The 21,181-nt window shown below is 27.7% G+C and overlaps 1 protein-coding gene across 10 annotated transcripts in view; it reads left to right on the forward strand.

The window, feature by feature from the left end:
- Positions 1-1,008: 1,008 nt before the first annotated feature.
- The window catches only part of LOC119672863 (serine/threonine-protein kinase mig-15), a gene marked incomplete at its 5' end in the record, with an annotated part of 49,834 nt that continues 29,661 nt past the window's right edge, over positions 1,009-21,181 (forward strand). For all 10 annotated transcript variants that reach the window (XM_038084014.1, XM_038084019.1, XM_038084017.1 and 7 more), the window contains 1 exon segment: positions 1,009-1,074. In XM_038084014.1, the coding sequence (XP_037939942.1) occupies positions 1,009-1,074 (66 nt within the window).

Genomic DNA, 21,181 nt, shown 5'->3' on the forward strand with positions numbered 1-21,181 from the left:
TAATAATAATAATACATATAATATTAGTAGTACCTAAATAATTCTTTAAAAATTCTTTAAAATCTTTTTTTACAAAAATCAAAATTATGATACTATACCCAATTATAATAGTTAGAACATTTATATGCTACTAATAACTAATTTCTCCCTCTTATTTATGAAATGAAAACATTCTTAATTTTGTTTGCATTAAAAATGTCACACTTCCTATAAAATTGAATTCATTTCAATAACGAAGTAAATCCTTTCACTTCACTCAACCTAGCACACTTATACAATTAAAAATAAATAGCAGTCATTGTGCCAGCTAATAGCACTACAAAATAAAGAAAATAAAAAATATAAAATAATAATAACAAATAATATAAAATAATAATAAAGAATATAAAATAATAAAAATAAAAAATATAAAATAATCAAAATAAAAAAGTGCTGGCTAACATCACTAACAACAGGGAATAACAATATAGAACAAATTTTTGTAGAATCTATTGTATTAGCATTTTAAATGTTAAAATATACTAATATTATATTTTTATATAATATATATATAATGTAAAGTCATTCTTTACAATTCATATAGTTTTTTTTCCATATAGTTTTTATTAACCGTCTCAACCTTATTTTCGGCACTTTTTAGAGTTAAATTACAAACAAAATGCAAACAATTTTTTGTTGTTTTTATGTCAAGGAACATAAAAATGGGACAGGAAATTGCAACTTGTTCACATTTTAATGATATTATAAAACCTCAAATAAACAAGTTTTTGAGCAAAATGTCAGAAAAAGTTATAAAGAAAATGGCAAAGCCATATTGTATATAACATTAACCCTTAATAAAATTTTGTTTATGTACTCATTTTATAGTATTTAATTTCAAAATGCTTTGTTGTTGTTTTTTTTTGTTTTGTTTTGTGTATTTTAAGTACATTTAACGTATTTATTTATTGTATTTTAAAAGTAAATGTTTTTATTAATTTATGTTTTTACTCTGTATATTCGTTTCAGGACCCTGCTGGCATTTTTGAGCTTATCGAAGTCGTTGGCAATGGCACTTATGGACAAGTCTATAAGGTAAGATTTTAATAAAGAAAAAGTATTAATTACCAAAATATAATTTAACGCTAAAAATTTAAAGGCAAAAGTAGATAAAAAAAACAAGAACAAATCAAAACGAAATAGGTATCTAATAAATATTACCTCTTAATGACGAGAACAACTTTGAGGGTTTTTTGGTACATTCAACTTGTAGATTTGCGTGTCTTTTTATTACACTGAACAAAAAAGTATACATACCTACATAACGACCAATTTTTATTGTTATGTTAATGAGCTCTTGCTCAAGGTCTTCAATAGAATAAATTAATAGATACAATGTTTTGTACGAGTATTTACGTCAAATTGATAAAGTCTGCATTGTGGTTTCAAATAAACAGAAATTATGTGCAAATTGCTGAAACACGATTACGCACGAACCGAACGCACAGACTAAGATACAAAATAGCCCACTGACTAATCTTGGTCTGTCTTCTCTTAATTATTTTTCATCTTTAATTTTTCTTAATTTTAATGCAATCATCACATTTTTACTTTTAAATGCTAACAATGGCTTTGTTTATTAGCCTAACAAAGCATTATGCACGCACATATAAACTCGGTGAGTCTATAGTCGGGTCGGTGTTCTGTCTACTACGTCTACTACGGTGTTCTGTCACTTAGTGTTCGGTAGTTGGATTCAGGCCGTGGACTCTTTGTCAGTACAAAAATAGCGCGTTCTTCTGTGACTACAGCACAATTTTTTCATGTTGTCGCCGTTAAATTACTGTTAATGTTAAAGTCAACAACAAATATGGTGGCGTTGCTGTATTGAATTTGACTGTTGCTGTTGTCGTTGTTGTTCTTGTTGTTGACTGTGTTACTGTAGCCGCAGTGTTATGCTCTGCTCACTTGTCTTGAACTCTTGTCAGATACATGTCATAACTTCAGTAGAAAAACGCTTTGTGGGGGTCGGGTTGTATCCGTCGACTACTTTCTTCCACTCTAGTGCGGCGTACGTGTTAAGCTTATGTCACAGAAGACATACTTCAAGAGGAAGTTTTTGTTTTTTTTTTTGTTGCTGCTGTTTTTGTTGTTCAAGCTGTTGTTGATATTACCGTTGTTAGCAACGTGCTGTTAGTCAAATGAAGTGGAATGAGCTTCATTTATTAATTTTAAGTATTTAATTTATGTGGTTTCTTCTTTATGTTTTATTTATAATTTGGTTTTGCTCACCTGCACAAATTTAAATTTGGTTTTTTGCAGTGAGTAGAAAAAATTTCACTTAAAATTTTGTTGTAGTTTCAACTTGAGACAATAGAAATTACGAACTCTATTCATGAATAAACATTTGAGTGAAAGAAAAAGTAGATATAAATCATGTTGAACTTTCAAATTGTCTTATGACTAATTGAAATTAATTTGTCCTAGAAATGTGTATCGCACAAACATCAAAACTTCATTTTTTTTGAATAAACTCGATTATAATTTTATAAATATAATATATTCTTTTTTCAACCAAAAATTCAGTAGGTGTCTATTTGAGTTTGAGTCTTTGGAATAACAATATTATAAGTATTTTTTAAATATAATTTAATTAGACTGCCTCAAGTATTAAATTAGTATGACAAATTATAAACATAATTGAGTCTGACTGTCCAAAATTGTATTTAAATTATACTTAAAGTTTTGTTAGTCCAAAGGATGGAACTCGGACAAATATGAATTGAATTCTTCCTGCATAGTTAGGAGACTTATATTCGGACAAATATGAATTGAATTCTTCCTGCATAGTTAGGAGATGTATATTTTACCTACCAAAAATTAATTTCTGATTAGTCGTACTAATTATCGTACGTAATTATAAAAAGTTAATAAGAACAATTATTGTTTTAAAGAATGTAAATAAATGTATTTATAATATAAAAAAATCTTTAACAACCTTCCTCTAATTACCGTACTTTACTATGAAATGTTAATAAGAACAGTTGTTGTTCTGAAGTATCTGAGCAAATATATTTATAAAATACAAAATTCTTAATTCTTTTATTAAAGTAATTAATGTATAAGATTGCAAATATCACATTTACTATTAAATTATTTTTAATTCATTCTATATCAATCTCTTTAGTCCAATCAACAACCTAAATATTCAAACATACTTATATTTAAAATATATAAAACTCATTGTGCGAGTTAATAATACAACAAATTGAAGAAAATAAAAAACAAAATAATGAAAATAAAACGTGCTGGCTAACTGCACTAAAAACACGGAATAACAAGAAACAAATATCTGTAAAAAACTATTATATAATAATATTCAATGATAAAATATGCTAATATATTTTTATATAACATATATAATGTAAATAAAGTTCATTTTATATGTTCTGAATATTTATGTATGTTCTATATATTCTTGACTCAGATGAATAACTACCAATTTTTAAAGTTGGGGTTTAAAACCACTGAAATCTGAAGAGTGAAAAGCAGAGTGAAGCATGTGTTTTATTTATTCGTGTCCTATTATTGCTAGGAATATATCCAGTATCTCTAGTAATTACTTTTATCCATTTTTTCAGTTTGGCAGTTTGAATTCTTTTTAAATCTGGAATTTTATTATATTTCTACTTGTTACTTAAGAATTAGTTGTATTTTAAAAACCCGTGTTTAAAAAAACATTTTTTACACGACGCGATTGTGTTAATACGTATCAAGCAAAAAGTAATTATTTATTTAAATATCACATATGATACTATTCTTCACATTATTTATCTTATTAGGTTAATATTCATACTATTATCTTTACAAGTTTAGCTTAATTATTCTAAACTGAAAATATATCCTATTTTAATTTGAAAATTCCAAAAAGAAAACATTTTAGAAATTACATATTCGTAGTCTATTCGTAGTTTTGCAAAAACCTTCTTATCCTCCATTTTAAAATCATATGCTTTCAATAATAAACCTGAAAATTTTTTATTAAATCACAATATTTTATTACAGAAATCTTTCTGTTTAATCAACTGATCTGTTATATTCAGATGTTTATGTAGATGATCCCAATACTACTACTTAAATTAATGCAATAAATCAATATATCTAGAAAAACGTTTTCATAAATTATTTCAACTTAGTGCCTGAAATAATCGGAACCAATTATTTACGACTTTGAAACGATACTCACCAATCCCGTTTTAGTTTGAATATTCGCATAGATGGTAGACAGGCATAATGAGTACACAATATAAATCGTTGCTATAATTATTATCAACAATTCAAAGTCTCACAACAAACTCTAATACCCAGTTTTAAAGTTTATATTTAAATGTTATTAAATGTATTTTTGTTTTATTTAATAACAACCCTGTAGATTATAAATCTCTTTCAAAAAAATTTCCGAATAAGTAATTCTTCAAGTAAATCTAGTAATCTGATTTTAAAATTAGTTCAAAATGATAAACACATTGTTAAATGACTTAATGATTGGGATTAATTTTGCTTAGAGATATGTATTTTGAAAAATATTTTTGTTTAAATTGAAGATTATAAATGTGTGTTTTGTGCCCGAAAATGCATTACTGAACCTATATATGAAGACCGAAGATTATGTTTCGGTTCTAATTTCTAAAAACAATAAAAGAGTTTGTGTGGGCGTATGCTCAAGTGACTCAACACACTTAACCCATTAACGCCCGTTGATTGCCTTACAAATAGAAAAATAGGTATAAATACTTTTGCCTCATATTTCGAAGCATATAGTATCTAAAATTAAGCAGTTTTTGTTTGAGGCCACTTAAGATTTCAACATTTCGCGTATTATTATTTTTATTTTCACTTGAAAATTTTTTACTAAACTTTTTATTGAAAACCTCAACGCCCAATGCGATTGGCAAACGAAGAAACTCTGTAATATAGAAATTAATAATAGCCTTTTGGGTTCATTTTGACTGAAGTGTATGAAGTAAAAATAATAGCTTAAAATTTTTTTCTTACATTTTTTTACTCCCAAAATTTGCTTTGTTGACAAGTTGTCTAACGTTTTCTATGAATTTGCGCTTAGTCATTCGCCTTTTTTACGCGTTACAGATAAGAAAATAAAATTATATCTCACAGAGAACTATTATTTTTATAGTTTATGTTACAATTTTAATTATGATTTTTGTTATGAAAATGCGTTAAAATGTGTACTGGATGGAAAGTGGGTTAAATAAATTAGTAATTTAAGTCCCAAGACATATTAATATTATAAGGTGGTAGGTAGTTACTAATGGTTGTCGGGTTCAACACAGACTAAATTGTGTTTCGCTACTTATTATAGAATACTAATAAGACTTCTAATTAAATTATCAGACTTCGTTAAACTATTTAGTCGATGCCATAAACTATCCACTAAGTAATCTTGTTTAAGTCAAGTTAGCAAAATATGAGATACTTTCTATATAGCTGATAGGAACCTAAAATAATTATGTCTTTATTGGTATGTGCTTCTAAAGGTGTTGGTTTGTTCTTCTTCCTTAATGACTTCTGCAATAATCATTGCATGTAATAGACATGAGACATAACGACCTATAAGCTAATGTGCGGGGATACCCTTATACTACTTTATGCAGTGATGATAGCTGTTTGGCTTAAAGTTTCATCTATTCTTATAGTACACTATTTACTTCTTAAATAAAGTGTTAAATTTATAGTAAAATATTGATAAAGTATATCTGTACATTTCGCATTCTTAAGACATAAAGACCTATAAGACAATAAGCAGTGATGATTAAACCTATTTGAATTAAAAAAGTAAAATACAATATCTGCAGATATCGCATTTGAAGATACCTACTTGGATTATAATTTCATTTATTCTTATTACTATTTAATTTTTAAATAAAGTTAAAATTTATAGTAGAATACAGAATACCATATATCTTCAGATTTTGTATTTTATTTTACCTAGTAGCCTTGTATTATTTATGGTTCATTCATTATTGATAATTAAGTCCGCACCTTTTTCTAAACTCTTAATTGAATTTATATTGTTTTTATTTAACATACAAAATTTTCATATTCGAAAATGTTTTTACATATAAGTAATTTAATCCACAAGTGTTTTTGCGTTCTTGTAGTGTGTTAAGTAGTTCATTATACAGTACCATTCCCGTCTTGTATATTGTCGGTTTGTATATATATATTAAAGTCACAATCGTATATTAATTCTCTGGAAACCCACTCAAATTAGCATGAGTAATAAGCAAACGCACGTCAGCAACAACTTTACAATGCACAACAGCCATGAAACTACGAGTACAACCAAACCAGCAAACCAACAATTTAAGTGTGGAACCGACCGCGCAACCGGTAGACATATACAGTATCTGACACTTTAGTTAGGCAAACTGGCGGACGGTGGACTGACTGTCGTGCGAATTATTGCTGTTGCGACTGTGACTGTGACACAACTCATCAGTATTTTAAGAAGAAAAAAAGAGAAGAGAAAATATTAACGTGTTTGGAGGGGGTTTGGAGAAGTAAGCATTCGCACACTCATAACTTGGTTAAATTGAAAATAACAAAGAACGAACTACAAATCATGTGGTTCAGCGCATTTAAGCCTAATCTTAAGGAAATACGAAATAAAACTCCAACTACATTCACAACAACAAAGACCGCGTATGAGTCGAGTATTCGAGTATTCATATTTATTGACAGAAATAACCGGTTTACGCTTTATTGCACAACTATAACGTGTACGTGTTATTCTTATCATCACAAAAAGATACAAATTCCAGCCAAATATTGTGTACAAAAAAAACTCAAAAAAAAAAAATCACAAAAAAGCTGCTTGCATATTTTCTTAGCTTATTCATATAAGCGCAGATTGGCAAAACTCAGTTCACATCTGAACATGATTTAACTTTTTTTTTTGCAATTGATTAGCATCTTTTATATAAACTCAGTTTTGCATTTTGTTAAAATTATTTTAAAAATATTTTATTACTAATTTCTTTGCATTAATTAATATTTAAATTAAGCTACGTAAAAATATTTCACAACTTCATAATAAATGGCTAAACGCTTTTGTTACTTTGTGTCGCTAAAAAAAACGTCAATAAAACTCATAATAAATTCCGGGAACAGAAATTGTTAGGTTATAATAAAAGTCTCTACAATTTTATATAACAAAGTAATTTAAAATATTTTGTGTTTAATAATTTCTAAACTTTTATTGATAAATTTAAATTAACACAAAATATGCCGCTGAAAGTCAATTTCAGAAATTTTGATTTCTTGGAACTATTTAGTAGATATCATGAATGACAAATACAAATGTCACATGGTTTCTGAGATAGTTACATTATTATGTACTTTCGTTCGCTTAGTTTTAAAATAAAAATGTTTATTTATATTTTGAACTCCGTGTGCGAGTTAGAGTAAATTGAGGTAAAGTATATTGAAATTTCCTAGGGTTTTTTTGCACAGCACTTATGGAAGGACGTGTGCGAGTTAGGCCAAGTTGCGTTCTAAATGAGAAAAATTCTAAGTTGCGTCGATAATGTAGCTATGTGTCCATACGTGCTAATAAATGGCTAAATGTGTGCAGTGCAAAAGATCCAAAAAAATCTCCCATTTGGTTTAGCATCAACTTAGCGTCACCCGCACACCTCCTAAATATTTATTTATTATTTTTGGTTAAAAGTTTTTAAATTCTTTTTATTTCTTTTATTTTTTTATTTTATTTATTAAACATGCTAACACCTAATTTACCTAATTTTTATAAATTAACCGTACTCGAAATTCTGGTAAATACCAACATTCGCTGTCATACCGACATACCGAAATAGTAAATTATACTATTTCCTTAAATTTACCAACAATTTACTCGAACTCGCACACGTCCAGAAATACTAAATAACTTTCTTAACAAAAGATTTTATTTTAGTTATGAAACAATTGTTAATATAATTAACTTAGTTTATTATGGAAATCAACTTTAATGATATATGTATAGGTTATGTTGTGAAAAATACAAATGCAAGATTAAATAATTTGTATTAAAAAGGTTTTCTACTCAAAATATATCTGCTTATTGCATACAATTTTAAGAACGCTCTCATATTATTTTTTGATTTTTAATTTTGAGTAAATTTCTTTTTATTTTATACAATATAAAGAGCGTTTTAAAATTCTTCAGCCTTCAGTAAATAATTAGTATATACAAAGGTCAGAGCATGTTAACTTGCCGAAAAAGATGTATATAGGCGATGGAAAAGTGTGTATACTTTACCCTTAAACGTAACTATCTAAACCATACAATATGCCTTCCAAATAATAGCCAGACACCAATAAAGGCACTCAATTCTCATCAGGTGACATCTAGACTGATGATAGAGTATCTCGAAAAGCTAAATATTCTTGTTCAAAACAATTAGATTTGAATTCTATGCATTTTGGGTCACGTTAGAGTTTTCGTTAACGAAATTACAGAAAATGTGTAGCCTCGCTGCATGTAGATCCGGAACCAGGAGGAGGAAACTCTTTTGTACCCATTCAGAAAGAAAGCAGGCTATACTGAAATTATTTACCATGGCTATCACCATCGATATAATTTATAGGAGATTGCAATCTAAAACCGTTTAAGAATTGTATACAACTAAGTAAAAAGAATTTAAGAATCATTATAGAAATCTTGACAAGACACTGTAGAATAAAGTATCTCCTTACGAAACTGAGAATTTTAATTACAAAAATGAAACTTGTAGATTATATACGGAAGAGTTGTTCATTTTAATGTATATATGTGAGCTAATGTAAGTGCCGAGTGCATGTCTGAAATAAATGAATTTAGTTTTGTTAGTTGATATTAATCACCTCAAAAATAAATTATATTAGTAATTCTTTTTTGAATTGAAACTATAAATACCCATTAGTCCCTTGGTAATTCTAATATATTTCCAATGAATGGTTTAAATTATTACATAGAATTACAAAAAAATTAATATAAAAATGCTACTGAATTTGTGTTAATATTATAACTAGATATTTTTGTAAAATTTAATTAAGTCGATAATCAACTGCATATAGTTGATTATGTTATGTTAGTTTATAAAGATATATAGAGTATATATTACGAATTAATGTCAACTATTTGAAGAATATTCATATATGGCGTGCAAATAATTCTCTTATTTTTATATTATTAAATTTTTTTATCATTATAAGAGTATTATTTAAGATAAATAATATAACATATATATACTTGTAAACACAAAGTACAAATATTTGCAGAAATAAAATTCTACAAATAGTTTCAGCATTTCGAAGTATTTTTAAAAAATCAAATATACGTGTAAGTTATCTTTTCTTAAACACAATCTCTCTATTTGCGGTATCTTGAATTGGTTTTATAAATAAAAACTTATTAAATTGAATTTCGTCATTTTCGCAAAACCAATTAAGGCCGTCTTTGTTATAGCAACTATTATCTCAGTCAACAACAGTAAACTATTGTAAATCTGCTATTGTTTCTTTCAATTTGCGCTGTGTTGCTTTCTAACATTAATCACTTAACTTCAAATATTTAAGCACTCGTCTCTTTCCTTAATGACTCAATATAGTCATAAAAATCGATAAGAGTCAAGGCTGATAAATGCAATATACATTTTTGCAAATGTTATCAAAATGGTTTTTACAATGGCTTAAATATTTTGCGCATAACTTTGATTACAATAAATATAACTTCTTTCTATACATTTTTTTTTTAAAATAAAATATCTTTTTATAAGTGAATGAAATTCTAATTATATGTGAATTCATTAATAAACTTTTAAGCGATTACTTATATTTATCTTCATTATATTTTTTGCCTATATTTTTATTCATGGCTCGCTTTTTTTTTTTAGTTAAATTGAATAAAGTTCGTTTTCCTCTTCCTATATATACTCTTTAAATCGAAGAAATGATTTCTGGTTTTTTGATAATTAGAAAACCATGCTAGAGGTTTGAATTTCCCCTTCAATTCTACCTGCTGTAGTTGTGAAAAGGAGTTGTGTTCTTGCTCAGCTCATGCACGAAGGCGACTAAACATTTTAGGGACTCCCTTCCTTGAAGATCTTGAACAATTATAAGAACTCTCACTAAACAGCATTTTAAGCTTTTCCAAAGGTTCTAGGTGGTTTTAAACCCTGCGTTTTCTCACTACATGGTAACACAATGGATCAGTAGGCCTAAGTGGATCCCCTAGGGATCGCCGGTATAACTTACCTACTTACCTTTTTGCTTTTTCGTTTGTTGATGTAATCAACTCATCCAATTAGCTTCTGCGAATATTTTCATTCAACCCATATTGATTGAAACTTCACTTTTGTATCAATAATATCATCTGTTTAATAATTTTCAATTATGATGTGGATTCGTCTTTCATGGCTATTGTAACGAATATTTGAAATTATTTGTCAATATCTTTACTCTATTAAGCTACCACCACTCTACATCTCCCACTTATAGTAAATAGAGTCTCAAATTCAAGTTTAAGAATATTGTGCGGTAACGAGTATGTAATTCAAATCTTAAGAATATAGTACAGAGCTGTCCAAAGTACGGTCCGCGGCTAATGTTTGTGTGGCCTGGTAAAACTATATTATTTTATTTATATGGTATACTAAATAAATGAATTTAAATTGATAAATTCATTTCACTAAATTATAAACGTCTGTATTCGTTAATACGGCCCTCTAATCTGAACAGTGATTTGTATTGGCCCGTGATAACATCTAGTCTGGACAGTCCTGATCTAGTAGACATTAAATGGTGTATTCGCATAAGTTATTAAACGTTTACGTTTAATAATAAATATATCGATGTTATTTTATCGATTTTTAAAGTATCTAACAAAGAATAAAGTATTTATTACTTTCTGCGAATTCACTTTTATCAACAATACTTTGTAAATACTTTCTCTAAAGTAATGATTTTAATGTAGTAGGAAGAAAAAATCACACGGAAGCATATGTGACGCATATTGTGTTTTTGAGATACAATTGATATTCCGTTTTGACATATAACCGAGATTAGATAATAAGATTTGTCATAAAAAAAACATGCAAAATATTTCAAAAATTAAATACATTACTTAAAGGATCACACTAAACATTATTTGTCTTTGCTATTATTATTTATCCTGATATGCGAGGTACGTTTAAATTTCAAATATCGATTCTCATCTTAACATATGGTATTTCTTGAAAACCCAAAAGAAATTTAAGGGATTTATTAGTATGTATATTTTTGAATCAATTGTTAGGAAATAGTTTGAAATGTGTTTTACTATAGAAGTTGAAAGATAAATAATAAGTGAGTGTATATGGTATCATTGTAATTAACAATTCATTTGACGTTTTTGTAAGGTCGAGTTGCTTACAACAGATAGCTGGTGTGAGAAATATGGTTTTATCCTATGATCGGGTTCATAAAAATTTACTAAATGTGTATTGATAGGATTAGACATTGTTATAAGTTCTGGTCCTTCGCCGTGATTTATGAAAGTGAATCCTCAAATACCTGGTCATTCCTGTACTGAAGCAGATTAATTATATATAAATTGAAATGTTAAGTATTTTTTTAATAAAATGTTATTATATTTTTATTCGATTTTATATAAATAAATAAAATTTTATTACTTTTATAAAGTAAACAATAGAGCTAATATTTCTTGTAGCTATATTTAGTCGGGTTTCAGTTTATTGGTATCATTCTAAAATAAACTAAATAATGTACCCTTTCTATGTATTTTTGTCTTGTTGCAAATGTATGTTAAAGTTCTCTTAAAGTTGTAGTTTGATACATACTGCGGAGATTTGACAATACTTCGAAATGTTCTAGATTAGGATGGATGTTTTGTTTTCTATATTTAACTGGGGTTTTGTTCATGTAACACCCCTTCTCGCAAAAGACACATATAACTTAGGTCCTGAAAGTGAGCCTATTGTATAACTTAGGTTGTAGTAGCGGCCTTGTACACCAAAGCCAACTTGAGCATAAATAATGGCCCATTATATTGTATGACTTAAGTAATCAGCTTTTGGGACGAGTTTCATTTGTTGGTTTTGGTATGAATTTGCTAAAAAAATTCTACATCGGAACCTAGGTATTTTAGAACCTATGTCAAATAGTTTATTATTAAGTTTGTATAATTATATAGTGCGAATTTTTATATATTAAAATTTTTTTTTTCATACATCACAGCTTATATGGTTAACTTTTTAAGTTACTTAAACTGTTAATTATTAAGTTACTTAATCGCATTAATTTAAATGTATAATAATATTTATGTATTTATTGTTAATATAAAGCAACCTTCATTAAATGCGTACAAAGTAAATAAAAACTGAGTTCGGTAACGCAATAAACAAATTTTATCTTTGTTTTGTTAGGCCAAAAATACGATGTGTTGCCAATGTCAAAACCATTTTCAAAACAGGCAAAAATTTTTAAAAATAAATAAAAAATAAAAAAAAGCTTTACATGCATAATATGACATAAAACAATTATTACGCAAATTTAACATAAAAGTACAACAGAGTCGAAATCTTTTTAAAAAGTCATTGACATATGATAATTATTTTAGAGCGCTCGTTGTTGCCTGCCTTCCTGTGCCCGCCACAACTTAACAATATTTATTCCATTCATAGGCGAGTATCTGTATCTGTATCTGTGTATAAAACACAGTATAAAGCTACAAGCAACGCTCTATAGATTTTATATTCATAAGACCAACTATAATAGATAAAGACAAATTTACAGTCCAGACTGGTTGACGCATTGACTGACGAACTGTCGCTGGGTCCAGAGTTCATTTTTACGGAAAGAAAGATTATAACTATTAAAGAGCGAAAATGTGAACTTCAAACTAAATTTTTAAACAGTAAAAGATACAAACAATTTAACAATTTTTTCAAGTCAACTTATTCGCAAATGTAGTTTATTTTTTTAATTAAATATAACCATGACATTATTGCACAAATTTTTTTATGGCTGTTAAAGTTGTAAAAATATTTTAGGTATTAATTTAAAGTATAATAATAATGACTAAATATTTTACTTGTTACCTGTTAAATAAGACATTAAATATTTCTACATAAATACAAAAAATTTTTCCATTTTCTGTATGTTCCATTGGTTTTTCCTCTTAACGAAAACTCATCCAAATTTTATCTAAGATACTTTCCCGTTTCACCTCATATAAATTTTTCAATTTTCCCTAAGAAAAGAAAAAAAATTCCCTATGGAAGATAGCACATTTTTCTTACATTTTAGTAAATTTTTCGGCATTATTTTTAATTTTACTTAAATGACCCAATTTCTATTTACTTTTCATGTGCTCTGAAGATAAACACAACATTCACACAGATACGAAGATACAAATGTGTAGAAACTAAAATGCATGCCATAGCTTGGGAATAATTAATAAATTCCAAAAAAAAATTTATTTAATTTTAGTATTAATGTTTGCTTGCATACATAAATGCTCGTTGGTTCGGTTCGTTGGTGGATATCATTGCATTACAAACATTTTATCTATAAAGTGATTTTTTCATTACAGAGAATTAAATTACTGAATCAAGGTTTTTCGTATTTTCGTATTTTGTTTGATAAACGCATATGTTATGTGCTCACTCTAAACTCTAAATGAATTTGAAACCAATATTTGATAGCTAACAAAAATACTTTGCATTTTATGTATAAATGTTTGCGCGCTACATTTCAGAGTTTCATAATATGTTGCACTGCTACTTTATTCATATCTTTAATATAATAATATCACTGCATATATCATACACATAATGGAGGTCGTGGTTTAAGTCAAGGCGGTGGTTATATGTTGTCTGACTTTGGTTAAAGCGATAGTAAACAAATGAATTTATTATTATTCCTTTATATTTTGTTGCATTAACGTACTGTAGTTATTAATAATCAGGTTATGTGGTTAGTATAAAATAGTATCTGTCTTACTGCAGATCTATGTTAATTAGTAATAATTACGAACCGGAGAAATGATTTCCAATTCTATATTTTCTTTCTATTTTTTATAATCTCTAAATTGCTATTGCTGCCTTACACTCTGAAATACTTTTATAAGGACAGTATTTTTCAGTTAATGTAATTCTGTCTCCAAAATTAATCTTCCATTTAATGTTTGTTAGACAATAATTTTAACATTAGATCTGCGGATTTGATTTATGTTTATAAATTACTAATGTCACAACCAATTACTTGTTGATACCGTTGTATGAATCTCAGTTATAATCGCAGTTTTATCACCATTCGCTAAAATACCAATCTTCTAAGTCAGTGTTTTTTTTTGTTTTTTGATAGATAATAGACTATGCAGTCGTTCCCTTTTTGATGGCTGATAAGCAGATGCCTATCAAGAACCGTATCGCGGTCTCAAGGAACAAATGATATCAGTACGTAGATTCGAATCGTTTGTTTTGTAGTCAGTGTCAGAAATGTTTTTCCGGTTATTTTATCATTATCGTTATTGTTACAATATAAAATATAAATTTAGTGAGGAGATTATATTGATAAATACGCTATTTGGATGTGTTACAGAACAGTAGTTATAGAAAATATTATATTTCTCATAAAAAAAGGCTTAGAGGCGGGGGAAATTGAATACATATCAAAAAAATATATTGTTAACACTTTAAAAATTTTGTAACTATTTTGCTTTTTGGTTAAGGGTGGTTATTAGAGATGCTCTACTTACTTTCGCTAATTTTCCTCAATGCTCACTATATCATGCAAAATCGAAACCAGTCAGCTATATGATGCTATATCGTTGATCTTTACGATATATCAAGAAAGAATATTATTAAATCATGCAATAAATAATGACTCTAGAAAATAACAGTATAAAGTCAAGTATGACTTTGGATTAGTTGACTAACGAACACTGGCTCTGAGCCTTAAATTTGGTAGGGTACGGGTTCAATCCTTGGTACTTGCAGTCACAAAAAATTGCGAATAACTAATTATAGGAAATAATTTGATAATAGTGATAATGGTACGGCTGTATGATCTGTCAAAAACTAAACTAATTAAAAAATAATAAAAATTTTGTTGTTGAAATTCACTATTGTTCGAAAACTTTCTATATAATAATAACAATAATAAATAAAATCAAATAAAATAATAAATAAAATCAAATAAAATAATAAATAAAATCAAATAAAATAATAAATAAATAAAATTAAATAATATATTAATAATAAAAAATAAAATAATTTATAATCTAATAAAAGTGTTGCACTAAATTGATTATTATATTTTAAAAGTATCTATGAGATACTATTCTCTAAGTAACAAATATAAAATTCGTTTATAATGAAATTTTATTATTCCTTCAAGTATTTATTCGTTACTACCGATAATAATTTTATAATTTATTTATTTTTTTATCATAATTTTATTTCAATTGATTACTCATGAGTATTGTCTGTTAAGAAATATTTTGAAATTTTTATCGTTAAATCTACTTAGCAAATAAGCAGTTACGACAGTAAACATATCACATTCTGGTCGACGACGGTTCATTTTAAATTTTTCTGAGTCAGGATGTTTTCAGCATAAATTAAACAAATAAAAATTTAAAAAAAAATATATACAAATAAACCCACAAAACTAGTATTGAAATCGAAACGAATCAATTAAAATTTATTTGAGTTGAAAGTAGATTTTGCGTATTACTATGTGAATTTTTTAGTACTATTTTATTTTTATATTTATTTTTTTACATATGCATATATATTTTATATATACATATGTATTTCATATAATTTAATTTTTTCATAATTTAGTTTTTGATAAAATACATTTTTACACTAGAAATATAAACGGCTCTCTAATTTATAGTTTTTTTTTTATATAAATTATTTTGAAATTTTTATTAGAGAAAGCAAAACATTTCAAAATAATACGAGTATCTTAAAACTGAGTGAAGACAAGAAAAAAATAATGATCTGCTATTGTACATTATTTAATTTTATTTCCGAATATAACTATTAATTTATAGATACATAAAACAACGCATTGTTTACATTAAAAATAAAATATTTGCCGGTTCATTGCTCGAACCGGTGTTTCGATCCGATCATAAATTAATTCTCATATTAATCAATTCTTTCATAGTCTTTATGTTCATTGGGTTGGCTGATCTGAAGTTTTGGTTGTGATGCATGCCCGTATTTCCGTATTGTTTTATGCATAAAAACACAAATAAAAAACAATTATTATTTCATTTTAATGAACTGCACACCACACACCGCACACTGTCGCTACTTCTGAGTTGCCTTCATTTCTGAGTTGCTTAACTCACTCAATATCAATTCATTTCATTTCATTAAACTTAATTTTTTGTAGAAATTTTTATTTTATAATAATTGGGCGGCGCATGTTGGTTGTGGGCTTCTTGCCTACAACTTTTCTTTTTATATGATCCATTGACCCGTTGTGACATTTAGTTGGAACCAAATGCGATAATAACGTTTGTTAGTGTGCATCGTGAAAAACATATTTGTACATATAATAATATATCACAAAAACAAAAAAAAAACACAAAAAAATGTGCTCATGCCAATACCGACAGGCTGGATGCCGCCTGTACTGCATATCAAAGATACATTGCACACAGTAACCATTGCCTCTATACCATCAGCAGCGATATTTGCCCTCCCTTGGAGTGAACTTTAAGTTTAAGTATCTTTTATTCAATTGTGGCAAGTAAGATGTAAGATTTTAATTGCAATTTGAATTTTGTTAAATTTATAGTATAGTGTGCTTTTCCTTTTTTATTTTTATTTATAGGGTTCGCTTTTAAACTTTTTAACCTTGCATATGTGTATATAAAATATCGTATGACGACGATGTTGGCTTCGCAGTGAATCAGTATAGATTCAAAAGGCGCTAAATTTTCACAACATATGCAGTTAATTTAACTTTAATTGTATTAACAAAAGTTATGTTTCATTACTTACCCAACTCAACAGAAGTTTATATAACCGCACAACGAAACACAATAAAGGTTTCGATTCATCAGTTTGTGCAACCTACAGTGTACAGTGTGGCTTGGCTCTATAAACAATTTCCCATTGTCAGCAGCATTATGATATTAATTGACTGATTATGCATATTTTTCATTGTTTACGTTCGCATTAAGCTAACCTGTCTTAAAGCAGCACAGCCGTTACAATTGCCTTTTTAGCATTTTTTCCATATACAAGAGTTCCGACAAAAAAATTATGAAAAAAATCGTAGTAAAATATATTTGCCTTCCACTTTTGGAGCCGCACACAGTACCGCTCATACCAATAATTAAAGCCCATAAGTGAAATTTTTCATAAGAGTCAGCAAAATTAGTCAAACAGCTGCAGTTGTTTACTTACCTTAAGCTTTTATCTGCACTTTTATATTAAATGTTTTATGTAATAATTAAATTATTTTGTTTATTATATTCATATTGTTTATAATATGCAAGGCACTCCATTTTAAAGTGCATTAAATTTAAGATATGATAAAACTATGAAATCATAGCGAAATGATATTTGAAGATATTTCGTTAGGAGTTAGTAGATATAATGCCCGCAGAAACGATAGATATAAACTATAAAAGATGATATCTAAGGTTTAGCTGGAGGTGAGAAACTGAAGAAACGTAGTAGTATTATGATATGGTCAATCAATACCAGTGGTTTAAAAGCTATATACCCACAATCATGCACTCATCAACAATGTAAGATTTTTATCCGATTGCGTATGGGACATTCAAAGCTTTTTCATGAACATCTTTTGAGTGGCGATCAGCCATCAAACTGTCCATTTTGTAATAGCACACCATCCATAGATCATATACTTAACGATTGTCCTTTTAATTCTATTCGTAGTAATATCTTTCCCAATATCTCACCAACTAGCGTTTTAAAAACAATTAATGTTAAAAATATACTTTTGATGTATAAATATATTAAAACCTGTAATCTAGTAAATAAAATTTCATTTATAATATCCGAGCTGAAGGCCCTGGCAGTTAGCGCTCGTTTTTCTGATCTTAGTTATAAGATTTTATATTTTGTAATTAATTATAATAAATAAATAAATAAATAAAATATGATATGGTAATGGAAATAATGCATTGATATAAGTAAGATCGACTACACTTAGTACATAATATGCTGGCATTATACATTTAACATTATACATTTAAAGTACTTATTTAAACAAAGAACTTTGTTGTTAAATATATTAATGTCAGCCTAGACTAGAGATAAACAGAGAATACCTATAACAGCGGCCCCAAGTCATGAATTCTTTATTTAATTGGCCATTATAGGCGTGAATCCTCCTTGGACCTGTGTAGTAGTTAGACAACCTGAGAAGTGGCTTGTTGTCGTCAGTTGGTTGTACCGAGTTGGTCCTTTGATCATTCCACCAAAGATGCGGACGTTGTCTATCGCGTTTTGTACCAGTGGGTACCGAATTGAACACCTTTCTAACTGTAAAATTTTCTTCCATTCGCACGACATGACCATACCAGCGAAACCTTTGAATTTTTATGCGTTTAATTATGTTGATGTCTCGGTGTAGCTCATACAGCTCATCGTTCCATCGAATTGTCCAAACTTTAGAAATAGTCTAGAAAAATGTTAGCATGTAGCACACTAACTTTCACACTAACTAACATACTGACTTTCAGCTAATTGACATTGTTAACGAGTCTCGTAATTCTGGACCATAGAAAGTCATGGTCTTATTGCTTTAATAATTCGGACATTTTTTGATCCTTACGTAGAAACTGACAGATATTTCTGAAAAGATACTCATACAGCTCTTCGTTCCATCGAATTGTCCAAATTTTATAAATAGTCCAGAAAAATGTTAGCATGTAGCACACTAACTAACTTTCAGCTAATTGACATTGTTAACGAGTCTCGTAATTCTGCATCATAGAATAGTCTTATTGCTTTAATAAAGCGGACATTTTTTTGAAGCTTACGTAGAAACTGTCAGATATTTCTGAAAAGATACTTTAGAAAGAGTCGTTGTAACAGTCATCTTGTAATTTATATCATAGTAATAATCAATGAATGGGGTGGGATCCCCATTCACTCGTTGTGTATTTAAAAGAAAATAATTAATTAACAGAGGTTTCAATATTAACGATTATGGTAAATACAACTTCTCAAGAAAAAATTTGAGTTTTCTTTGAATATTCATTTGAGAATGAATATTCGGAATAGCTATGTGTTGAATAGCTTTTAACTTCACTAGGTTTTTTATTTCAGTATTTATGAAATTATTTTATTTAACGCATTACAAAAATAAACAAATTATTCTAAGCTATTTTTACGATCGGAGAATAACTTAATATATTTGTTGAATTAAAGATGGTATAGTCGCTCACATCAATAAGTAATATAAGACACCATTAATGAAATATAAACAGCAAATGATATAAAAATTTTTATAAATTTTGTTTTACAATATATATTTTATCGCTTTCATTTTATCTGTAATTAGTAAATAAAATCGTGTGAAACATTTTCTTTATCAAAATTATGAAATATATATGTAACTTTATTATTTAATATATTTGATAATACAAGTACATCCTTAAAATGGATTATAATAGATCCTGATGCTATATATATATTATGATTGTGTTATCAATAGAACCTATAAATGTACGTATTTCAAATTAAATAAAGTTGCTCATTAGGTTGTAATAGAGATCTAGATGCTTCTCTTTGTCTTACCACTTAAATTTTTTTTACTATTTTTAATACTGCGCTTACCATATTTATGCCATTCTTGGACTTTCATATTTCCCTTATTGGGTTAAACGCTATTAAGCCACCGCAAACTTTGAGGACTAACGCGAAGTATGTCTAAAGGCTAAGTACTTTCTAGTACGGGTTGAATGCGATATATCTCCATTCTTGAAAAATATTACTAAAGCTAGTACTAAAACTTTGTATATACTTTTATATTTTTATTACAACAAGCAATTATTTTATTAAATGAAATTATAAAGATAATATATTGTAAATAATAAATAAAATCGTTTTATGTACAAAAATACAGCTTCCTGTGCACTTTCACCATTCACATTTGATTTTCCGTTAAATTTCAGTTTCTAATTTTTCACATAATTTAGTTATTGTTTAGTCTTTTTATAATCTATTAAATGTATAATTAGTATGCAACTACGAGAAACTGGCAAAAAGCTAACCACAGATTTTTATTACTTTCACCTTTAGAATTTCTTTTTTATTAAAAAATGCGACGCACGTCTAATGTAAAATATAACAAGTAATAATTAAAATATAATAGTTTATAAAAAATGTGGTTTTAAAAATATTGGACTATTAAATTTAAAATTAACGCAGCATCTCAAATTAAAATTACGTTACCTTGTTTATTAAAAAAGTGATTTCAAAAAAATCTTTATTATTCTAATCTTTCAGGTTAATTGGATTAAAAACAATTTTTATAGCATTTTTTAAATCAAATCAAATCGCGGCTAAGCAACTATCTAAATACAATGTAAATAAATTCACTTGTTGCTATTTTATAATTGCTTAAATTAAGAGAAAATACTGCAATATGAATCAATTTTATGTTATTTTTCTTGATTCCTTAATCTGATCTAGGAAAATCTGCTTGCACAATTTCCTCTCCAGCTGTTTCAAATTAATTTCAACATTCAATTTCTGGGGCTTCGGTGTGGTGTGTTCGTCTAGTCGCACACATCTAAACATCGAAAGGTGCTATAAGCACTTTTTATTTTTTCTAAATTGCAGAATAACCAATTAGTTTGGAATTTATGCTTTACCCATTTGCTTCTCTTGATATAGATAATTAAACTGTTGTGTTACAAATAGCAGACCATCACCATGCCTCAGTTTAAATATCATGGGTTAATCATGGAAATGAGCATGAATAGCAAACAGAAACCAGAGACCAGAGACTCTATGCAAATTCATGGAAAGCATTTTTATTTTAAATACGACTTTTATAAGGAGAATGGAGTGCAAAAATATTGAATTAATCAAATTCATAATTAAATTGTTCAGCGTTGGGAATTCATGGAAGTGCA

The sequence above is a fragment of the Teleopsis dalmanni genome, chromosome 1 (genome assembly GCF_002237135.1).
Source record: "Teleopsis dalmanni isolate 2A chromosome 1, ASM223713v2, whole genome shotgun sequence".
Classification (NCBI taxonomy): domain Eukaryota; kingdom Metazoa; phylum Arthropoda; class Insecta; order Diptera; family Diopsidae; genus Teleopsis; species Teleopsis dalmanni.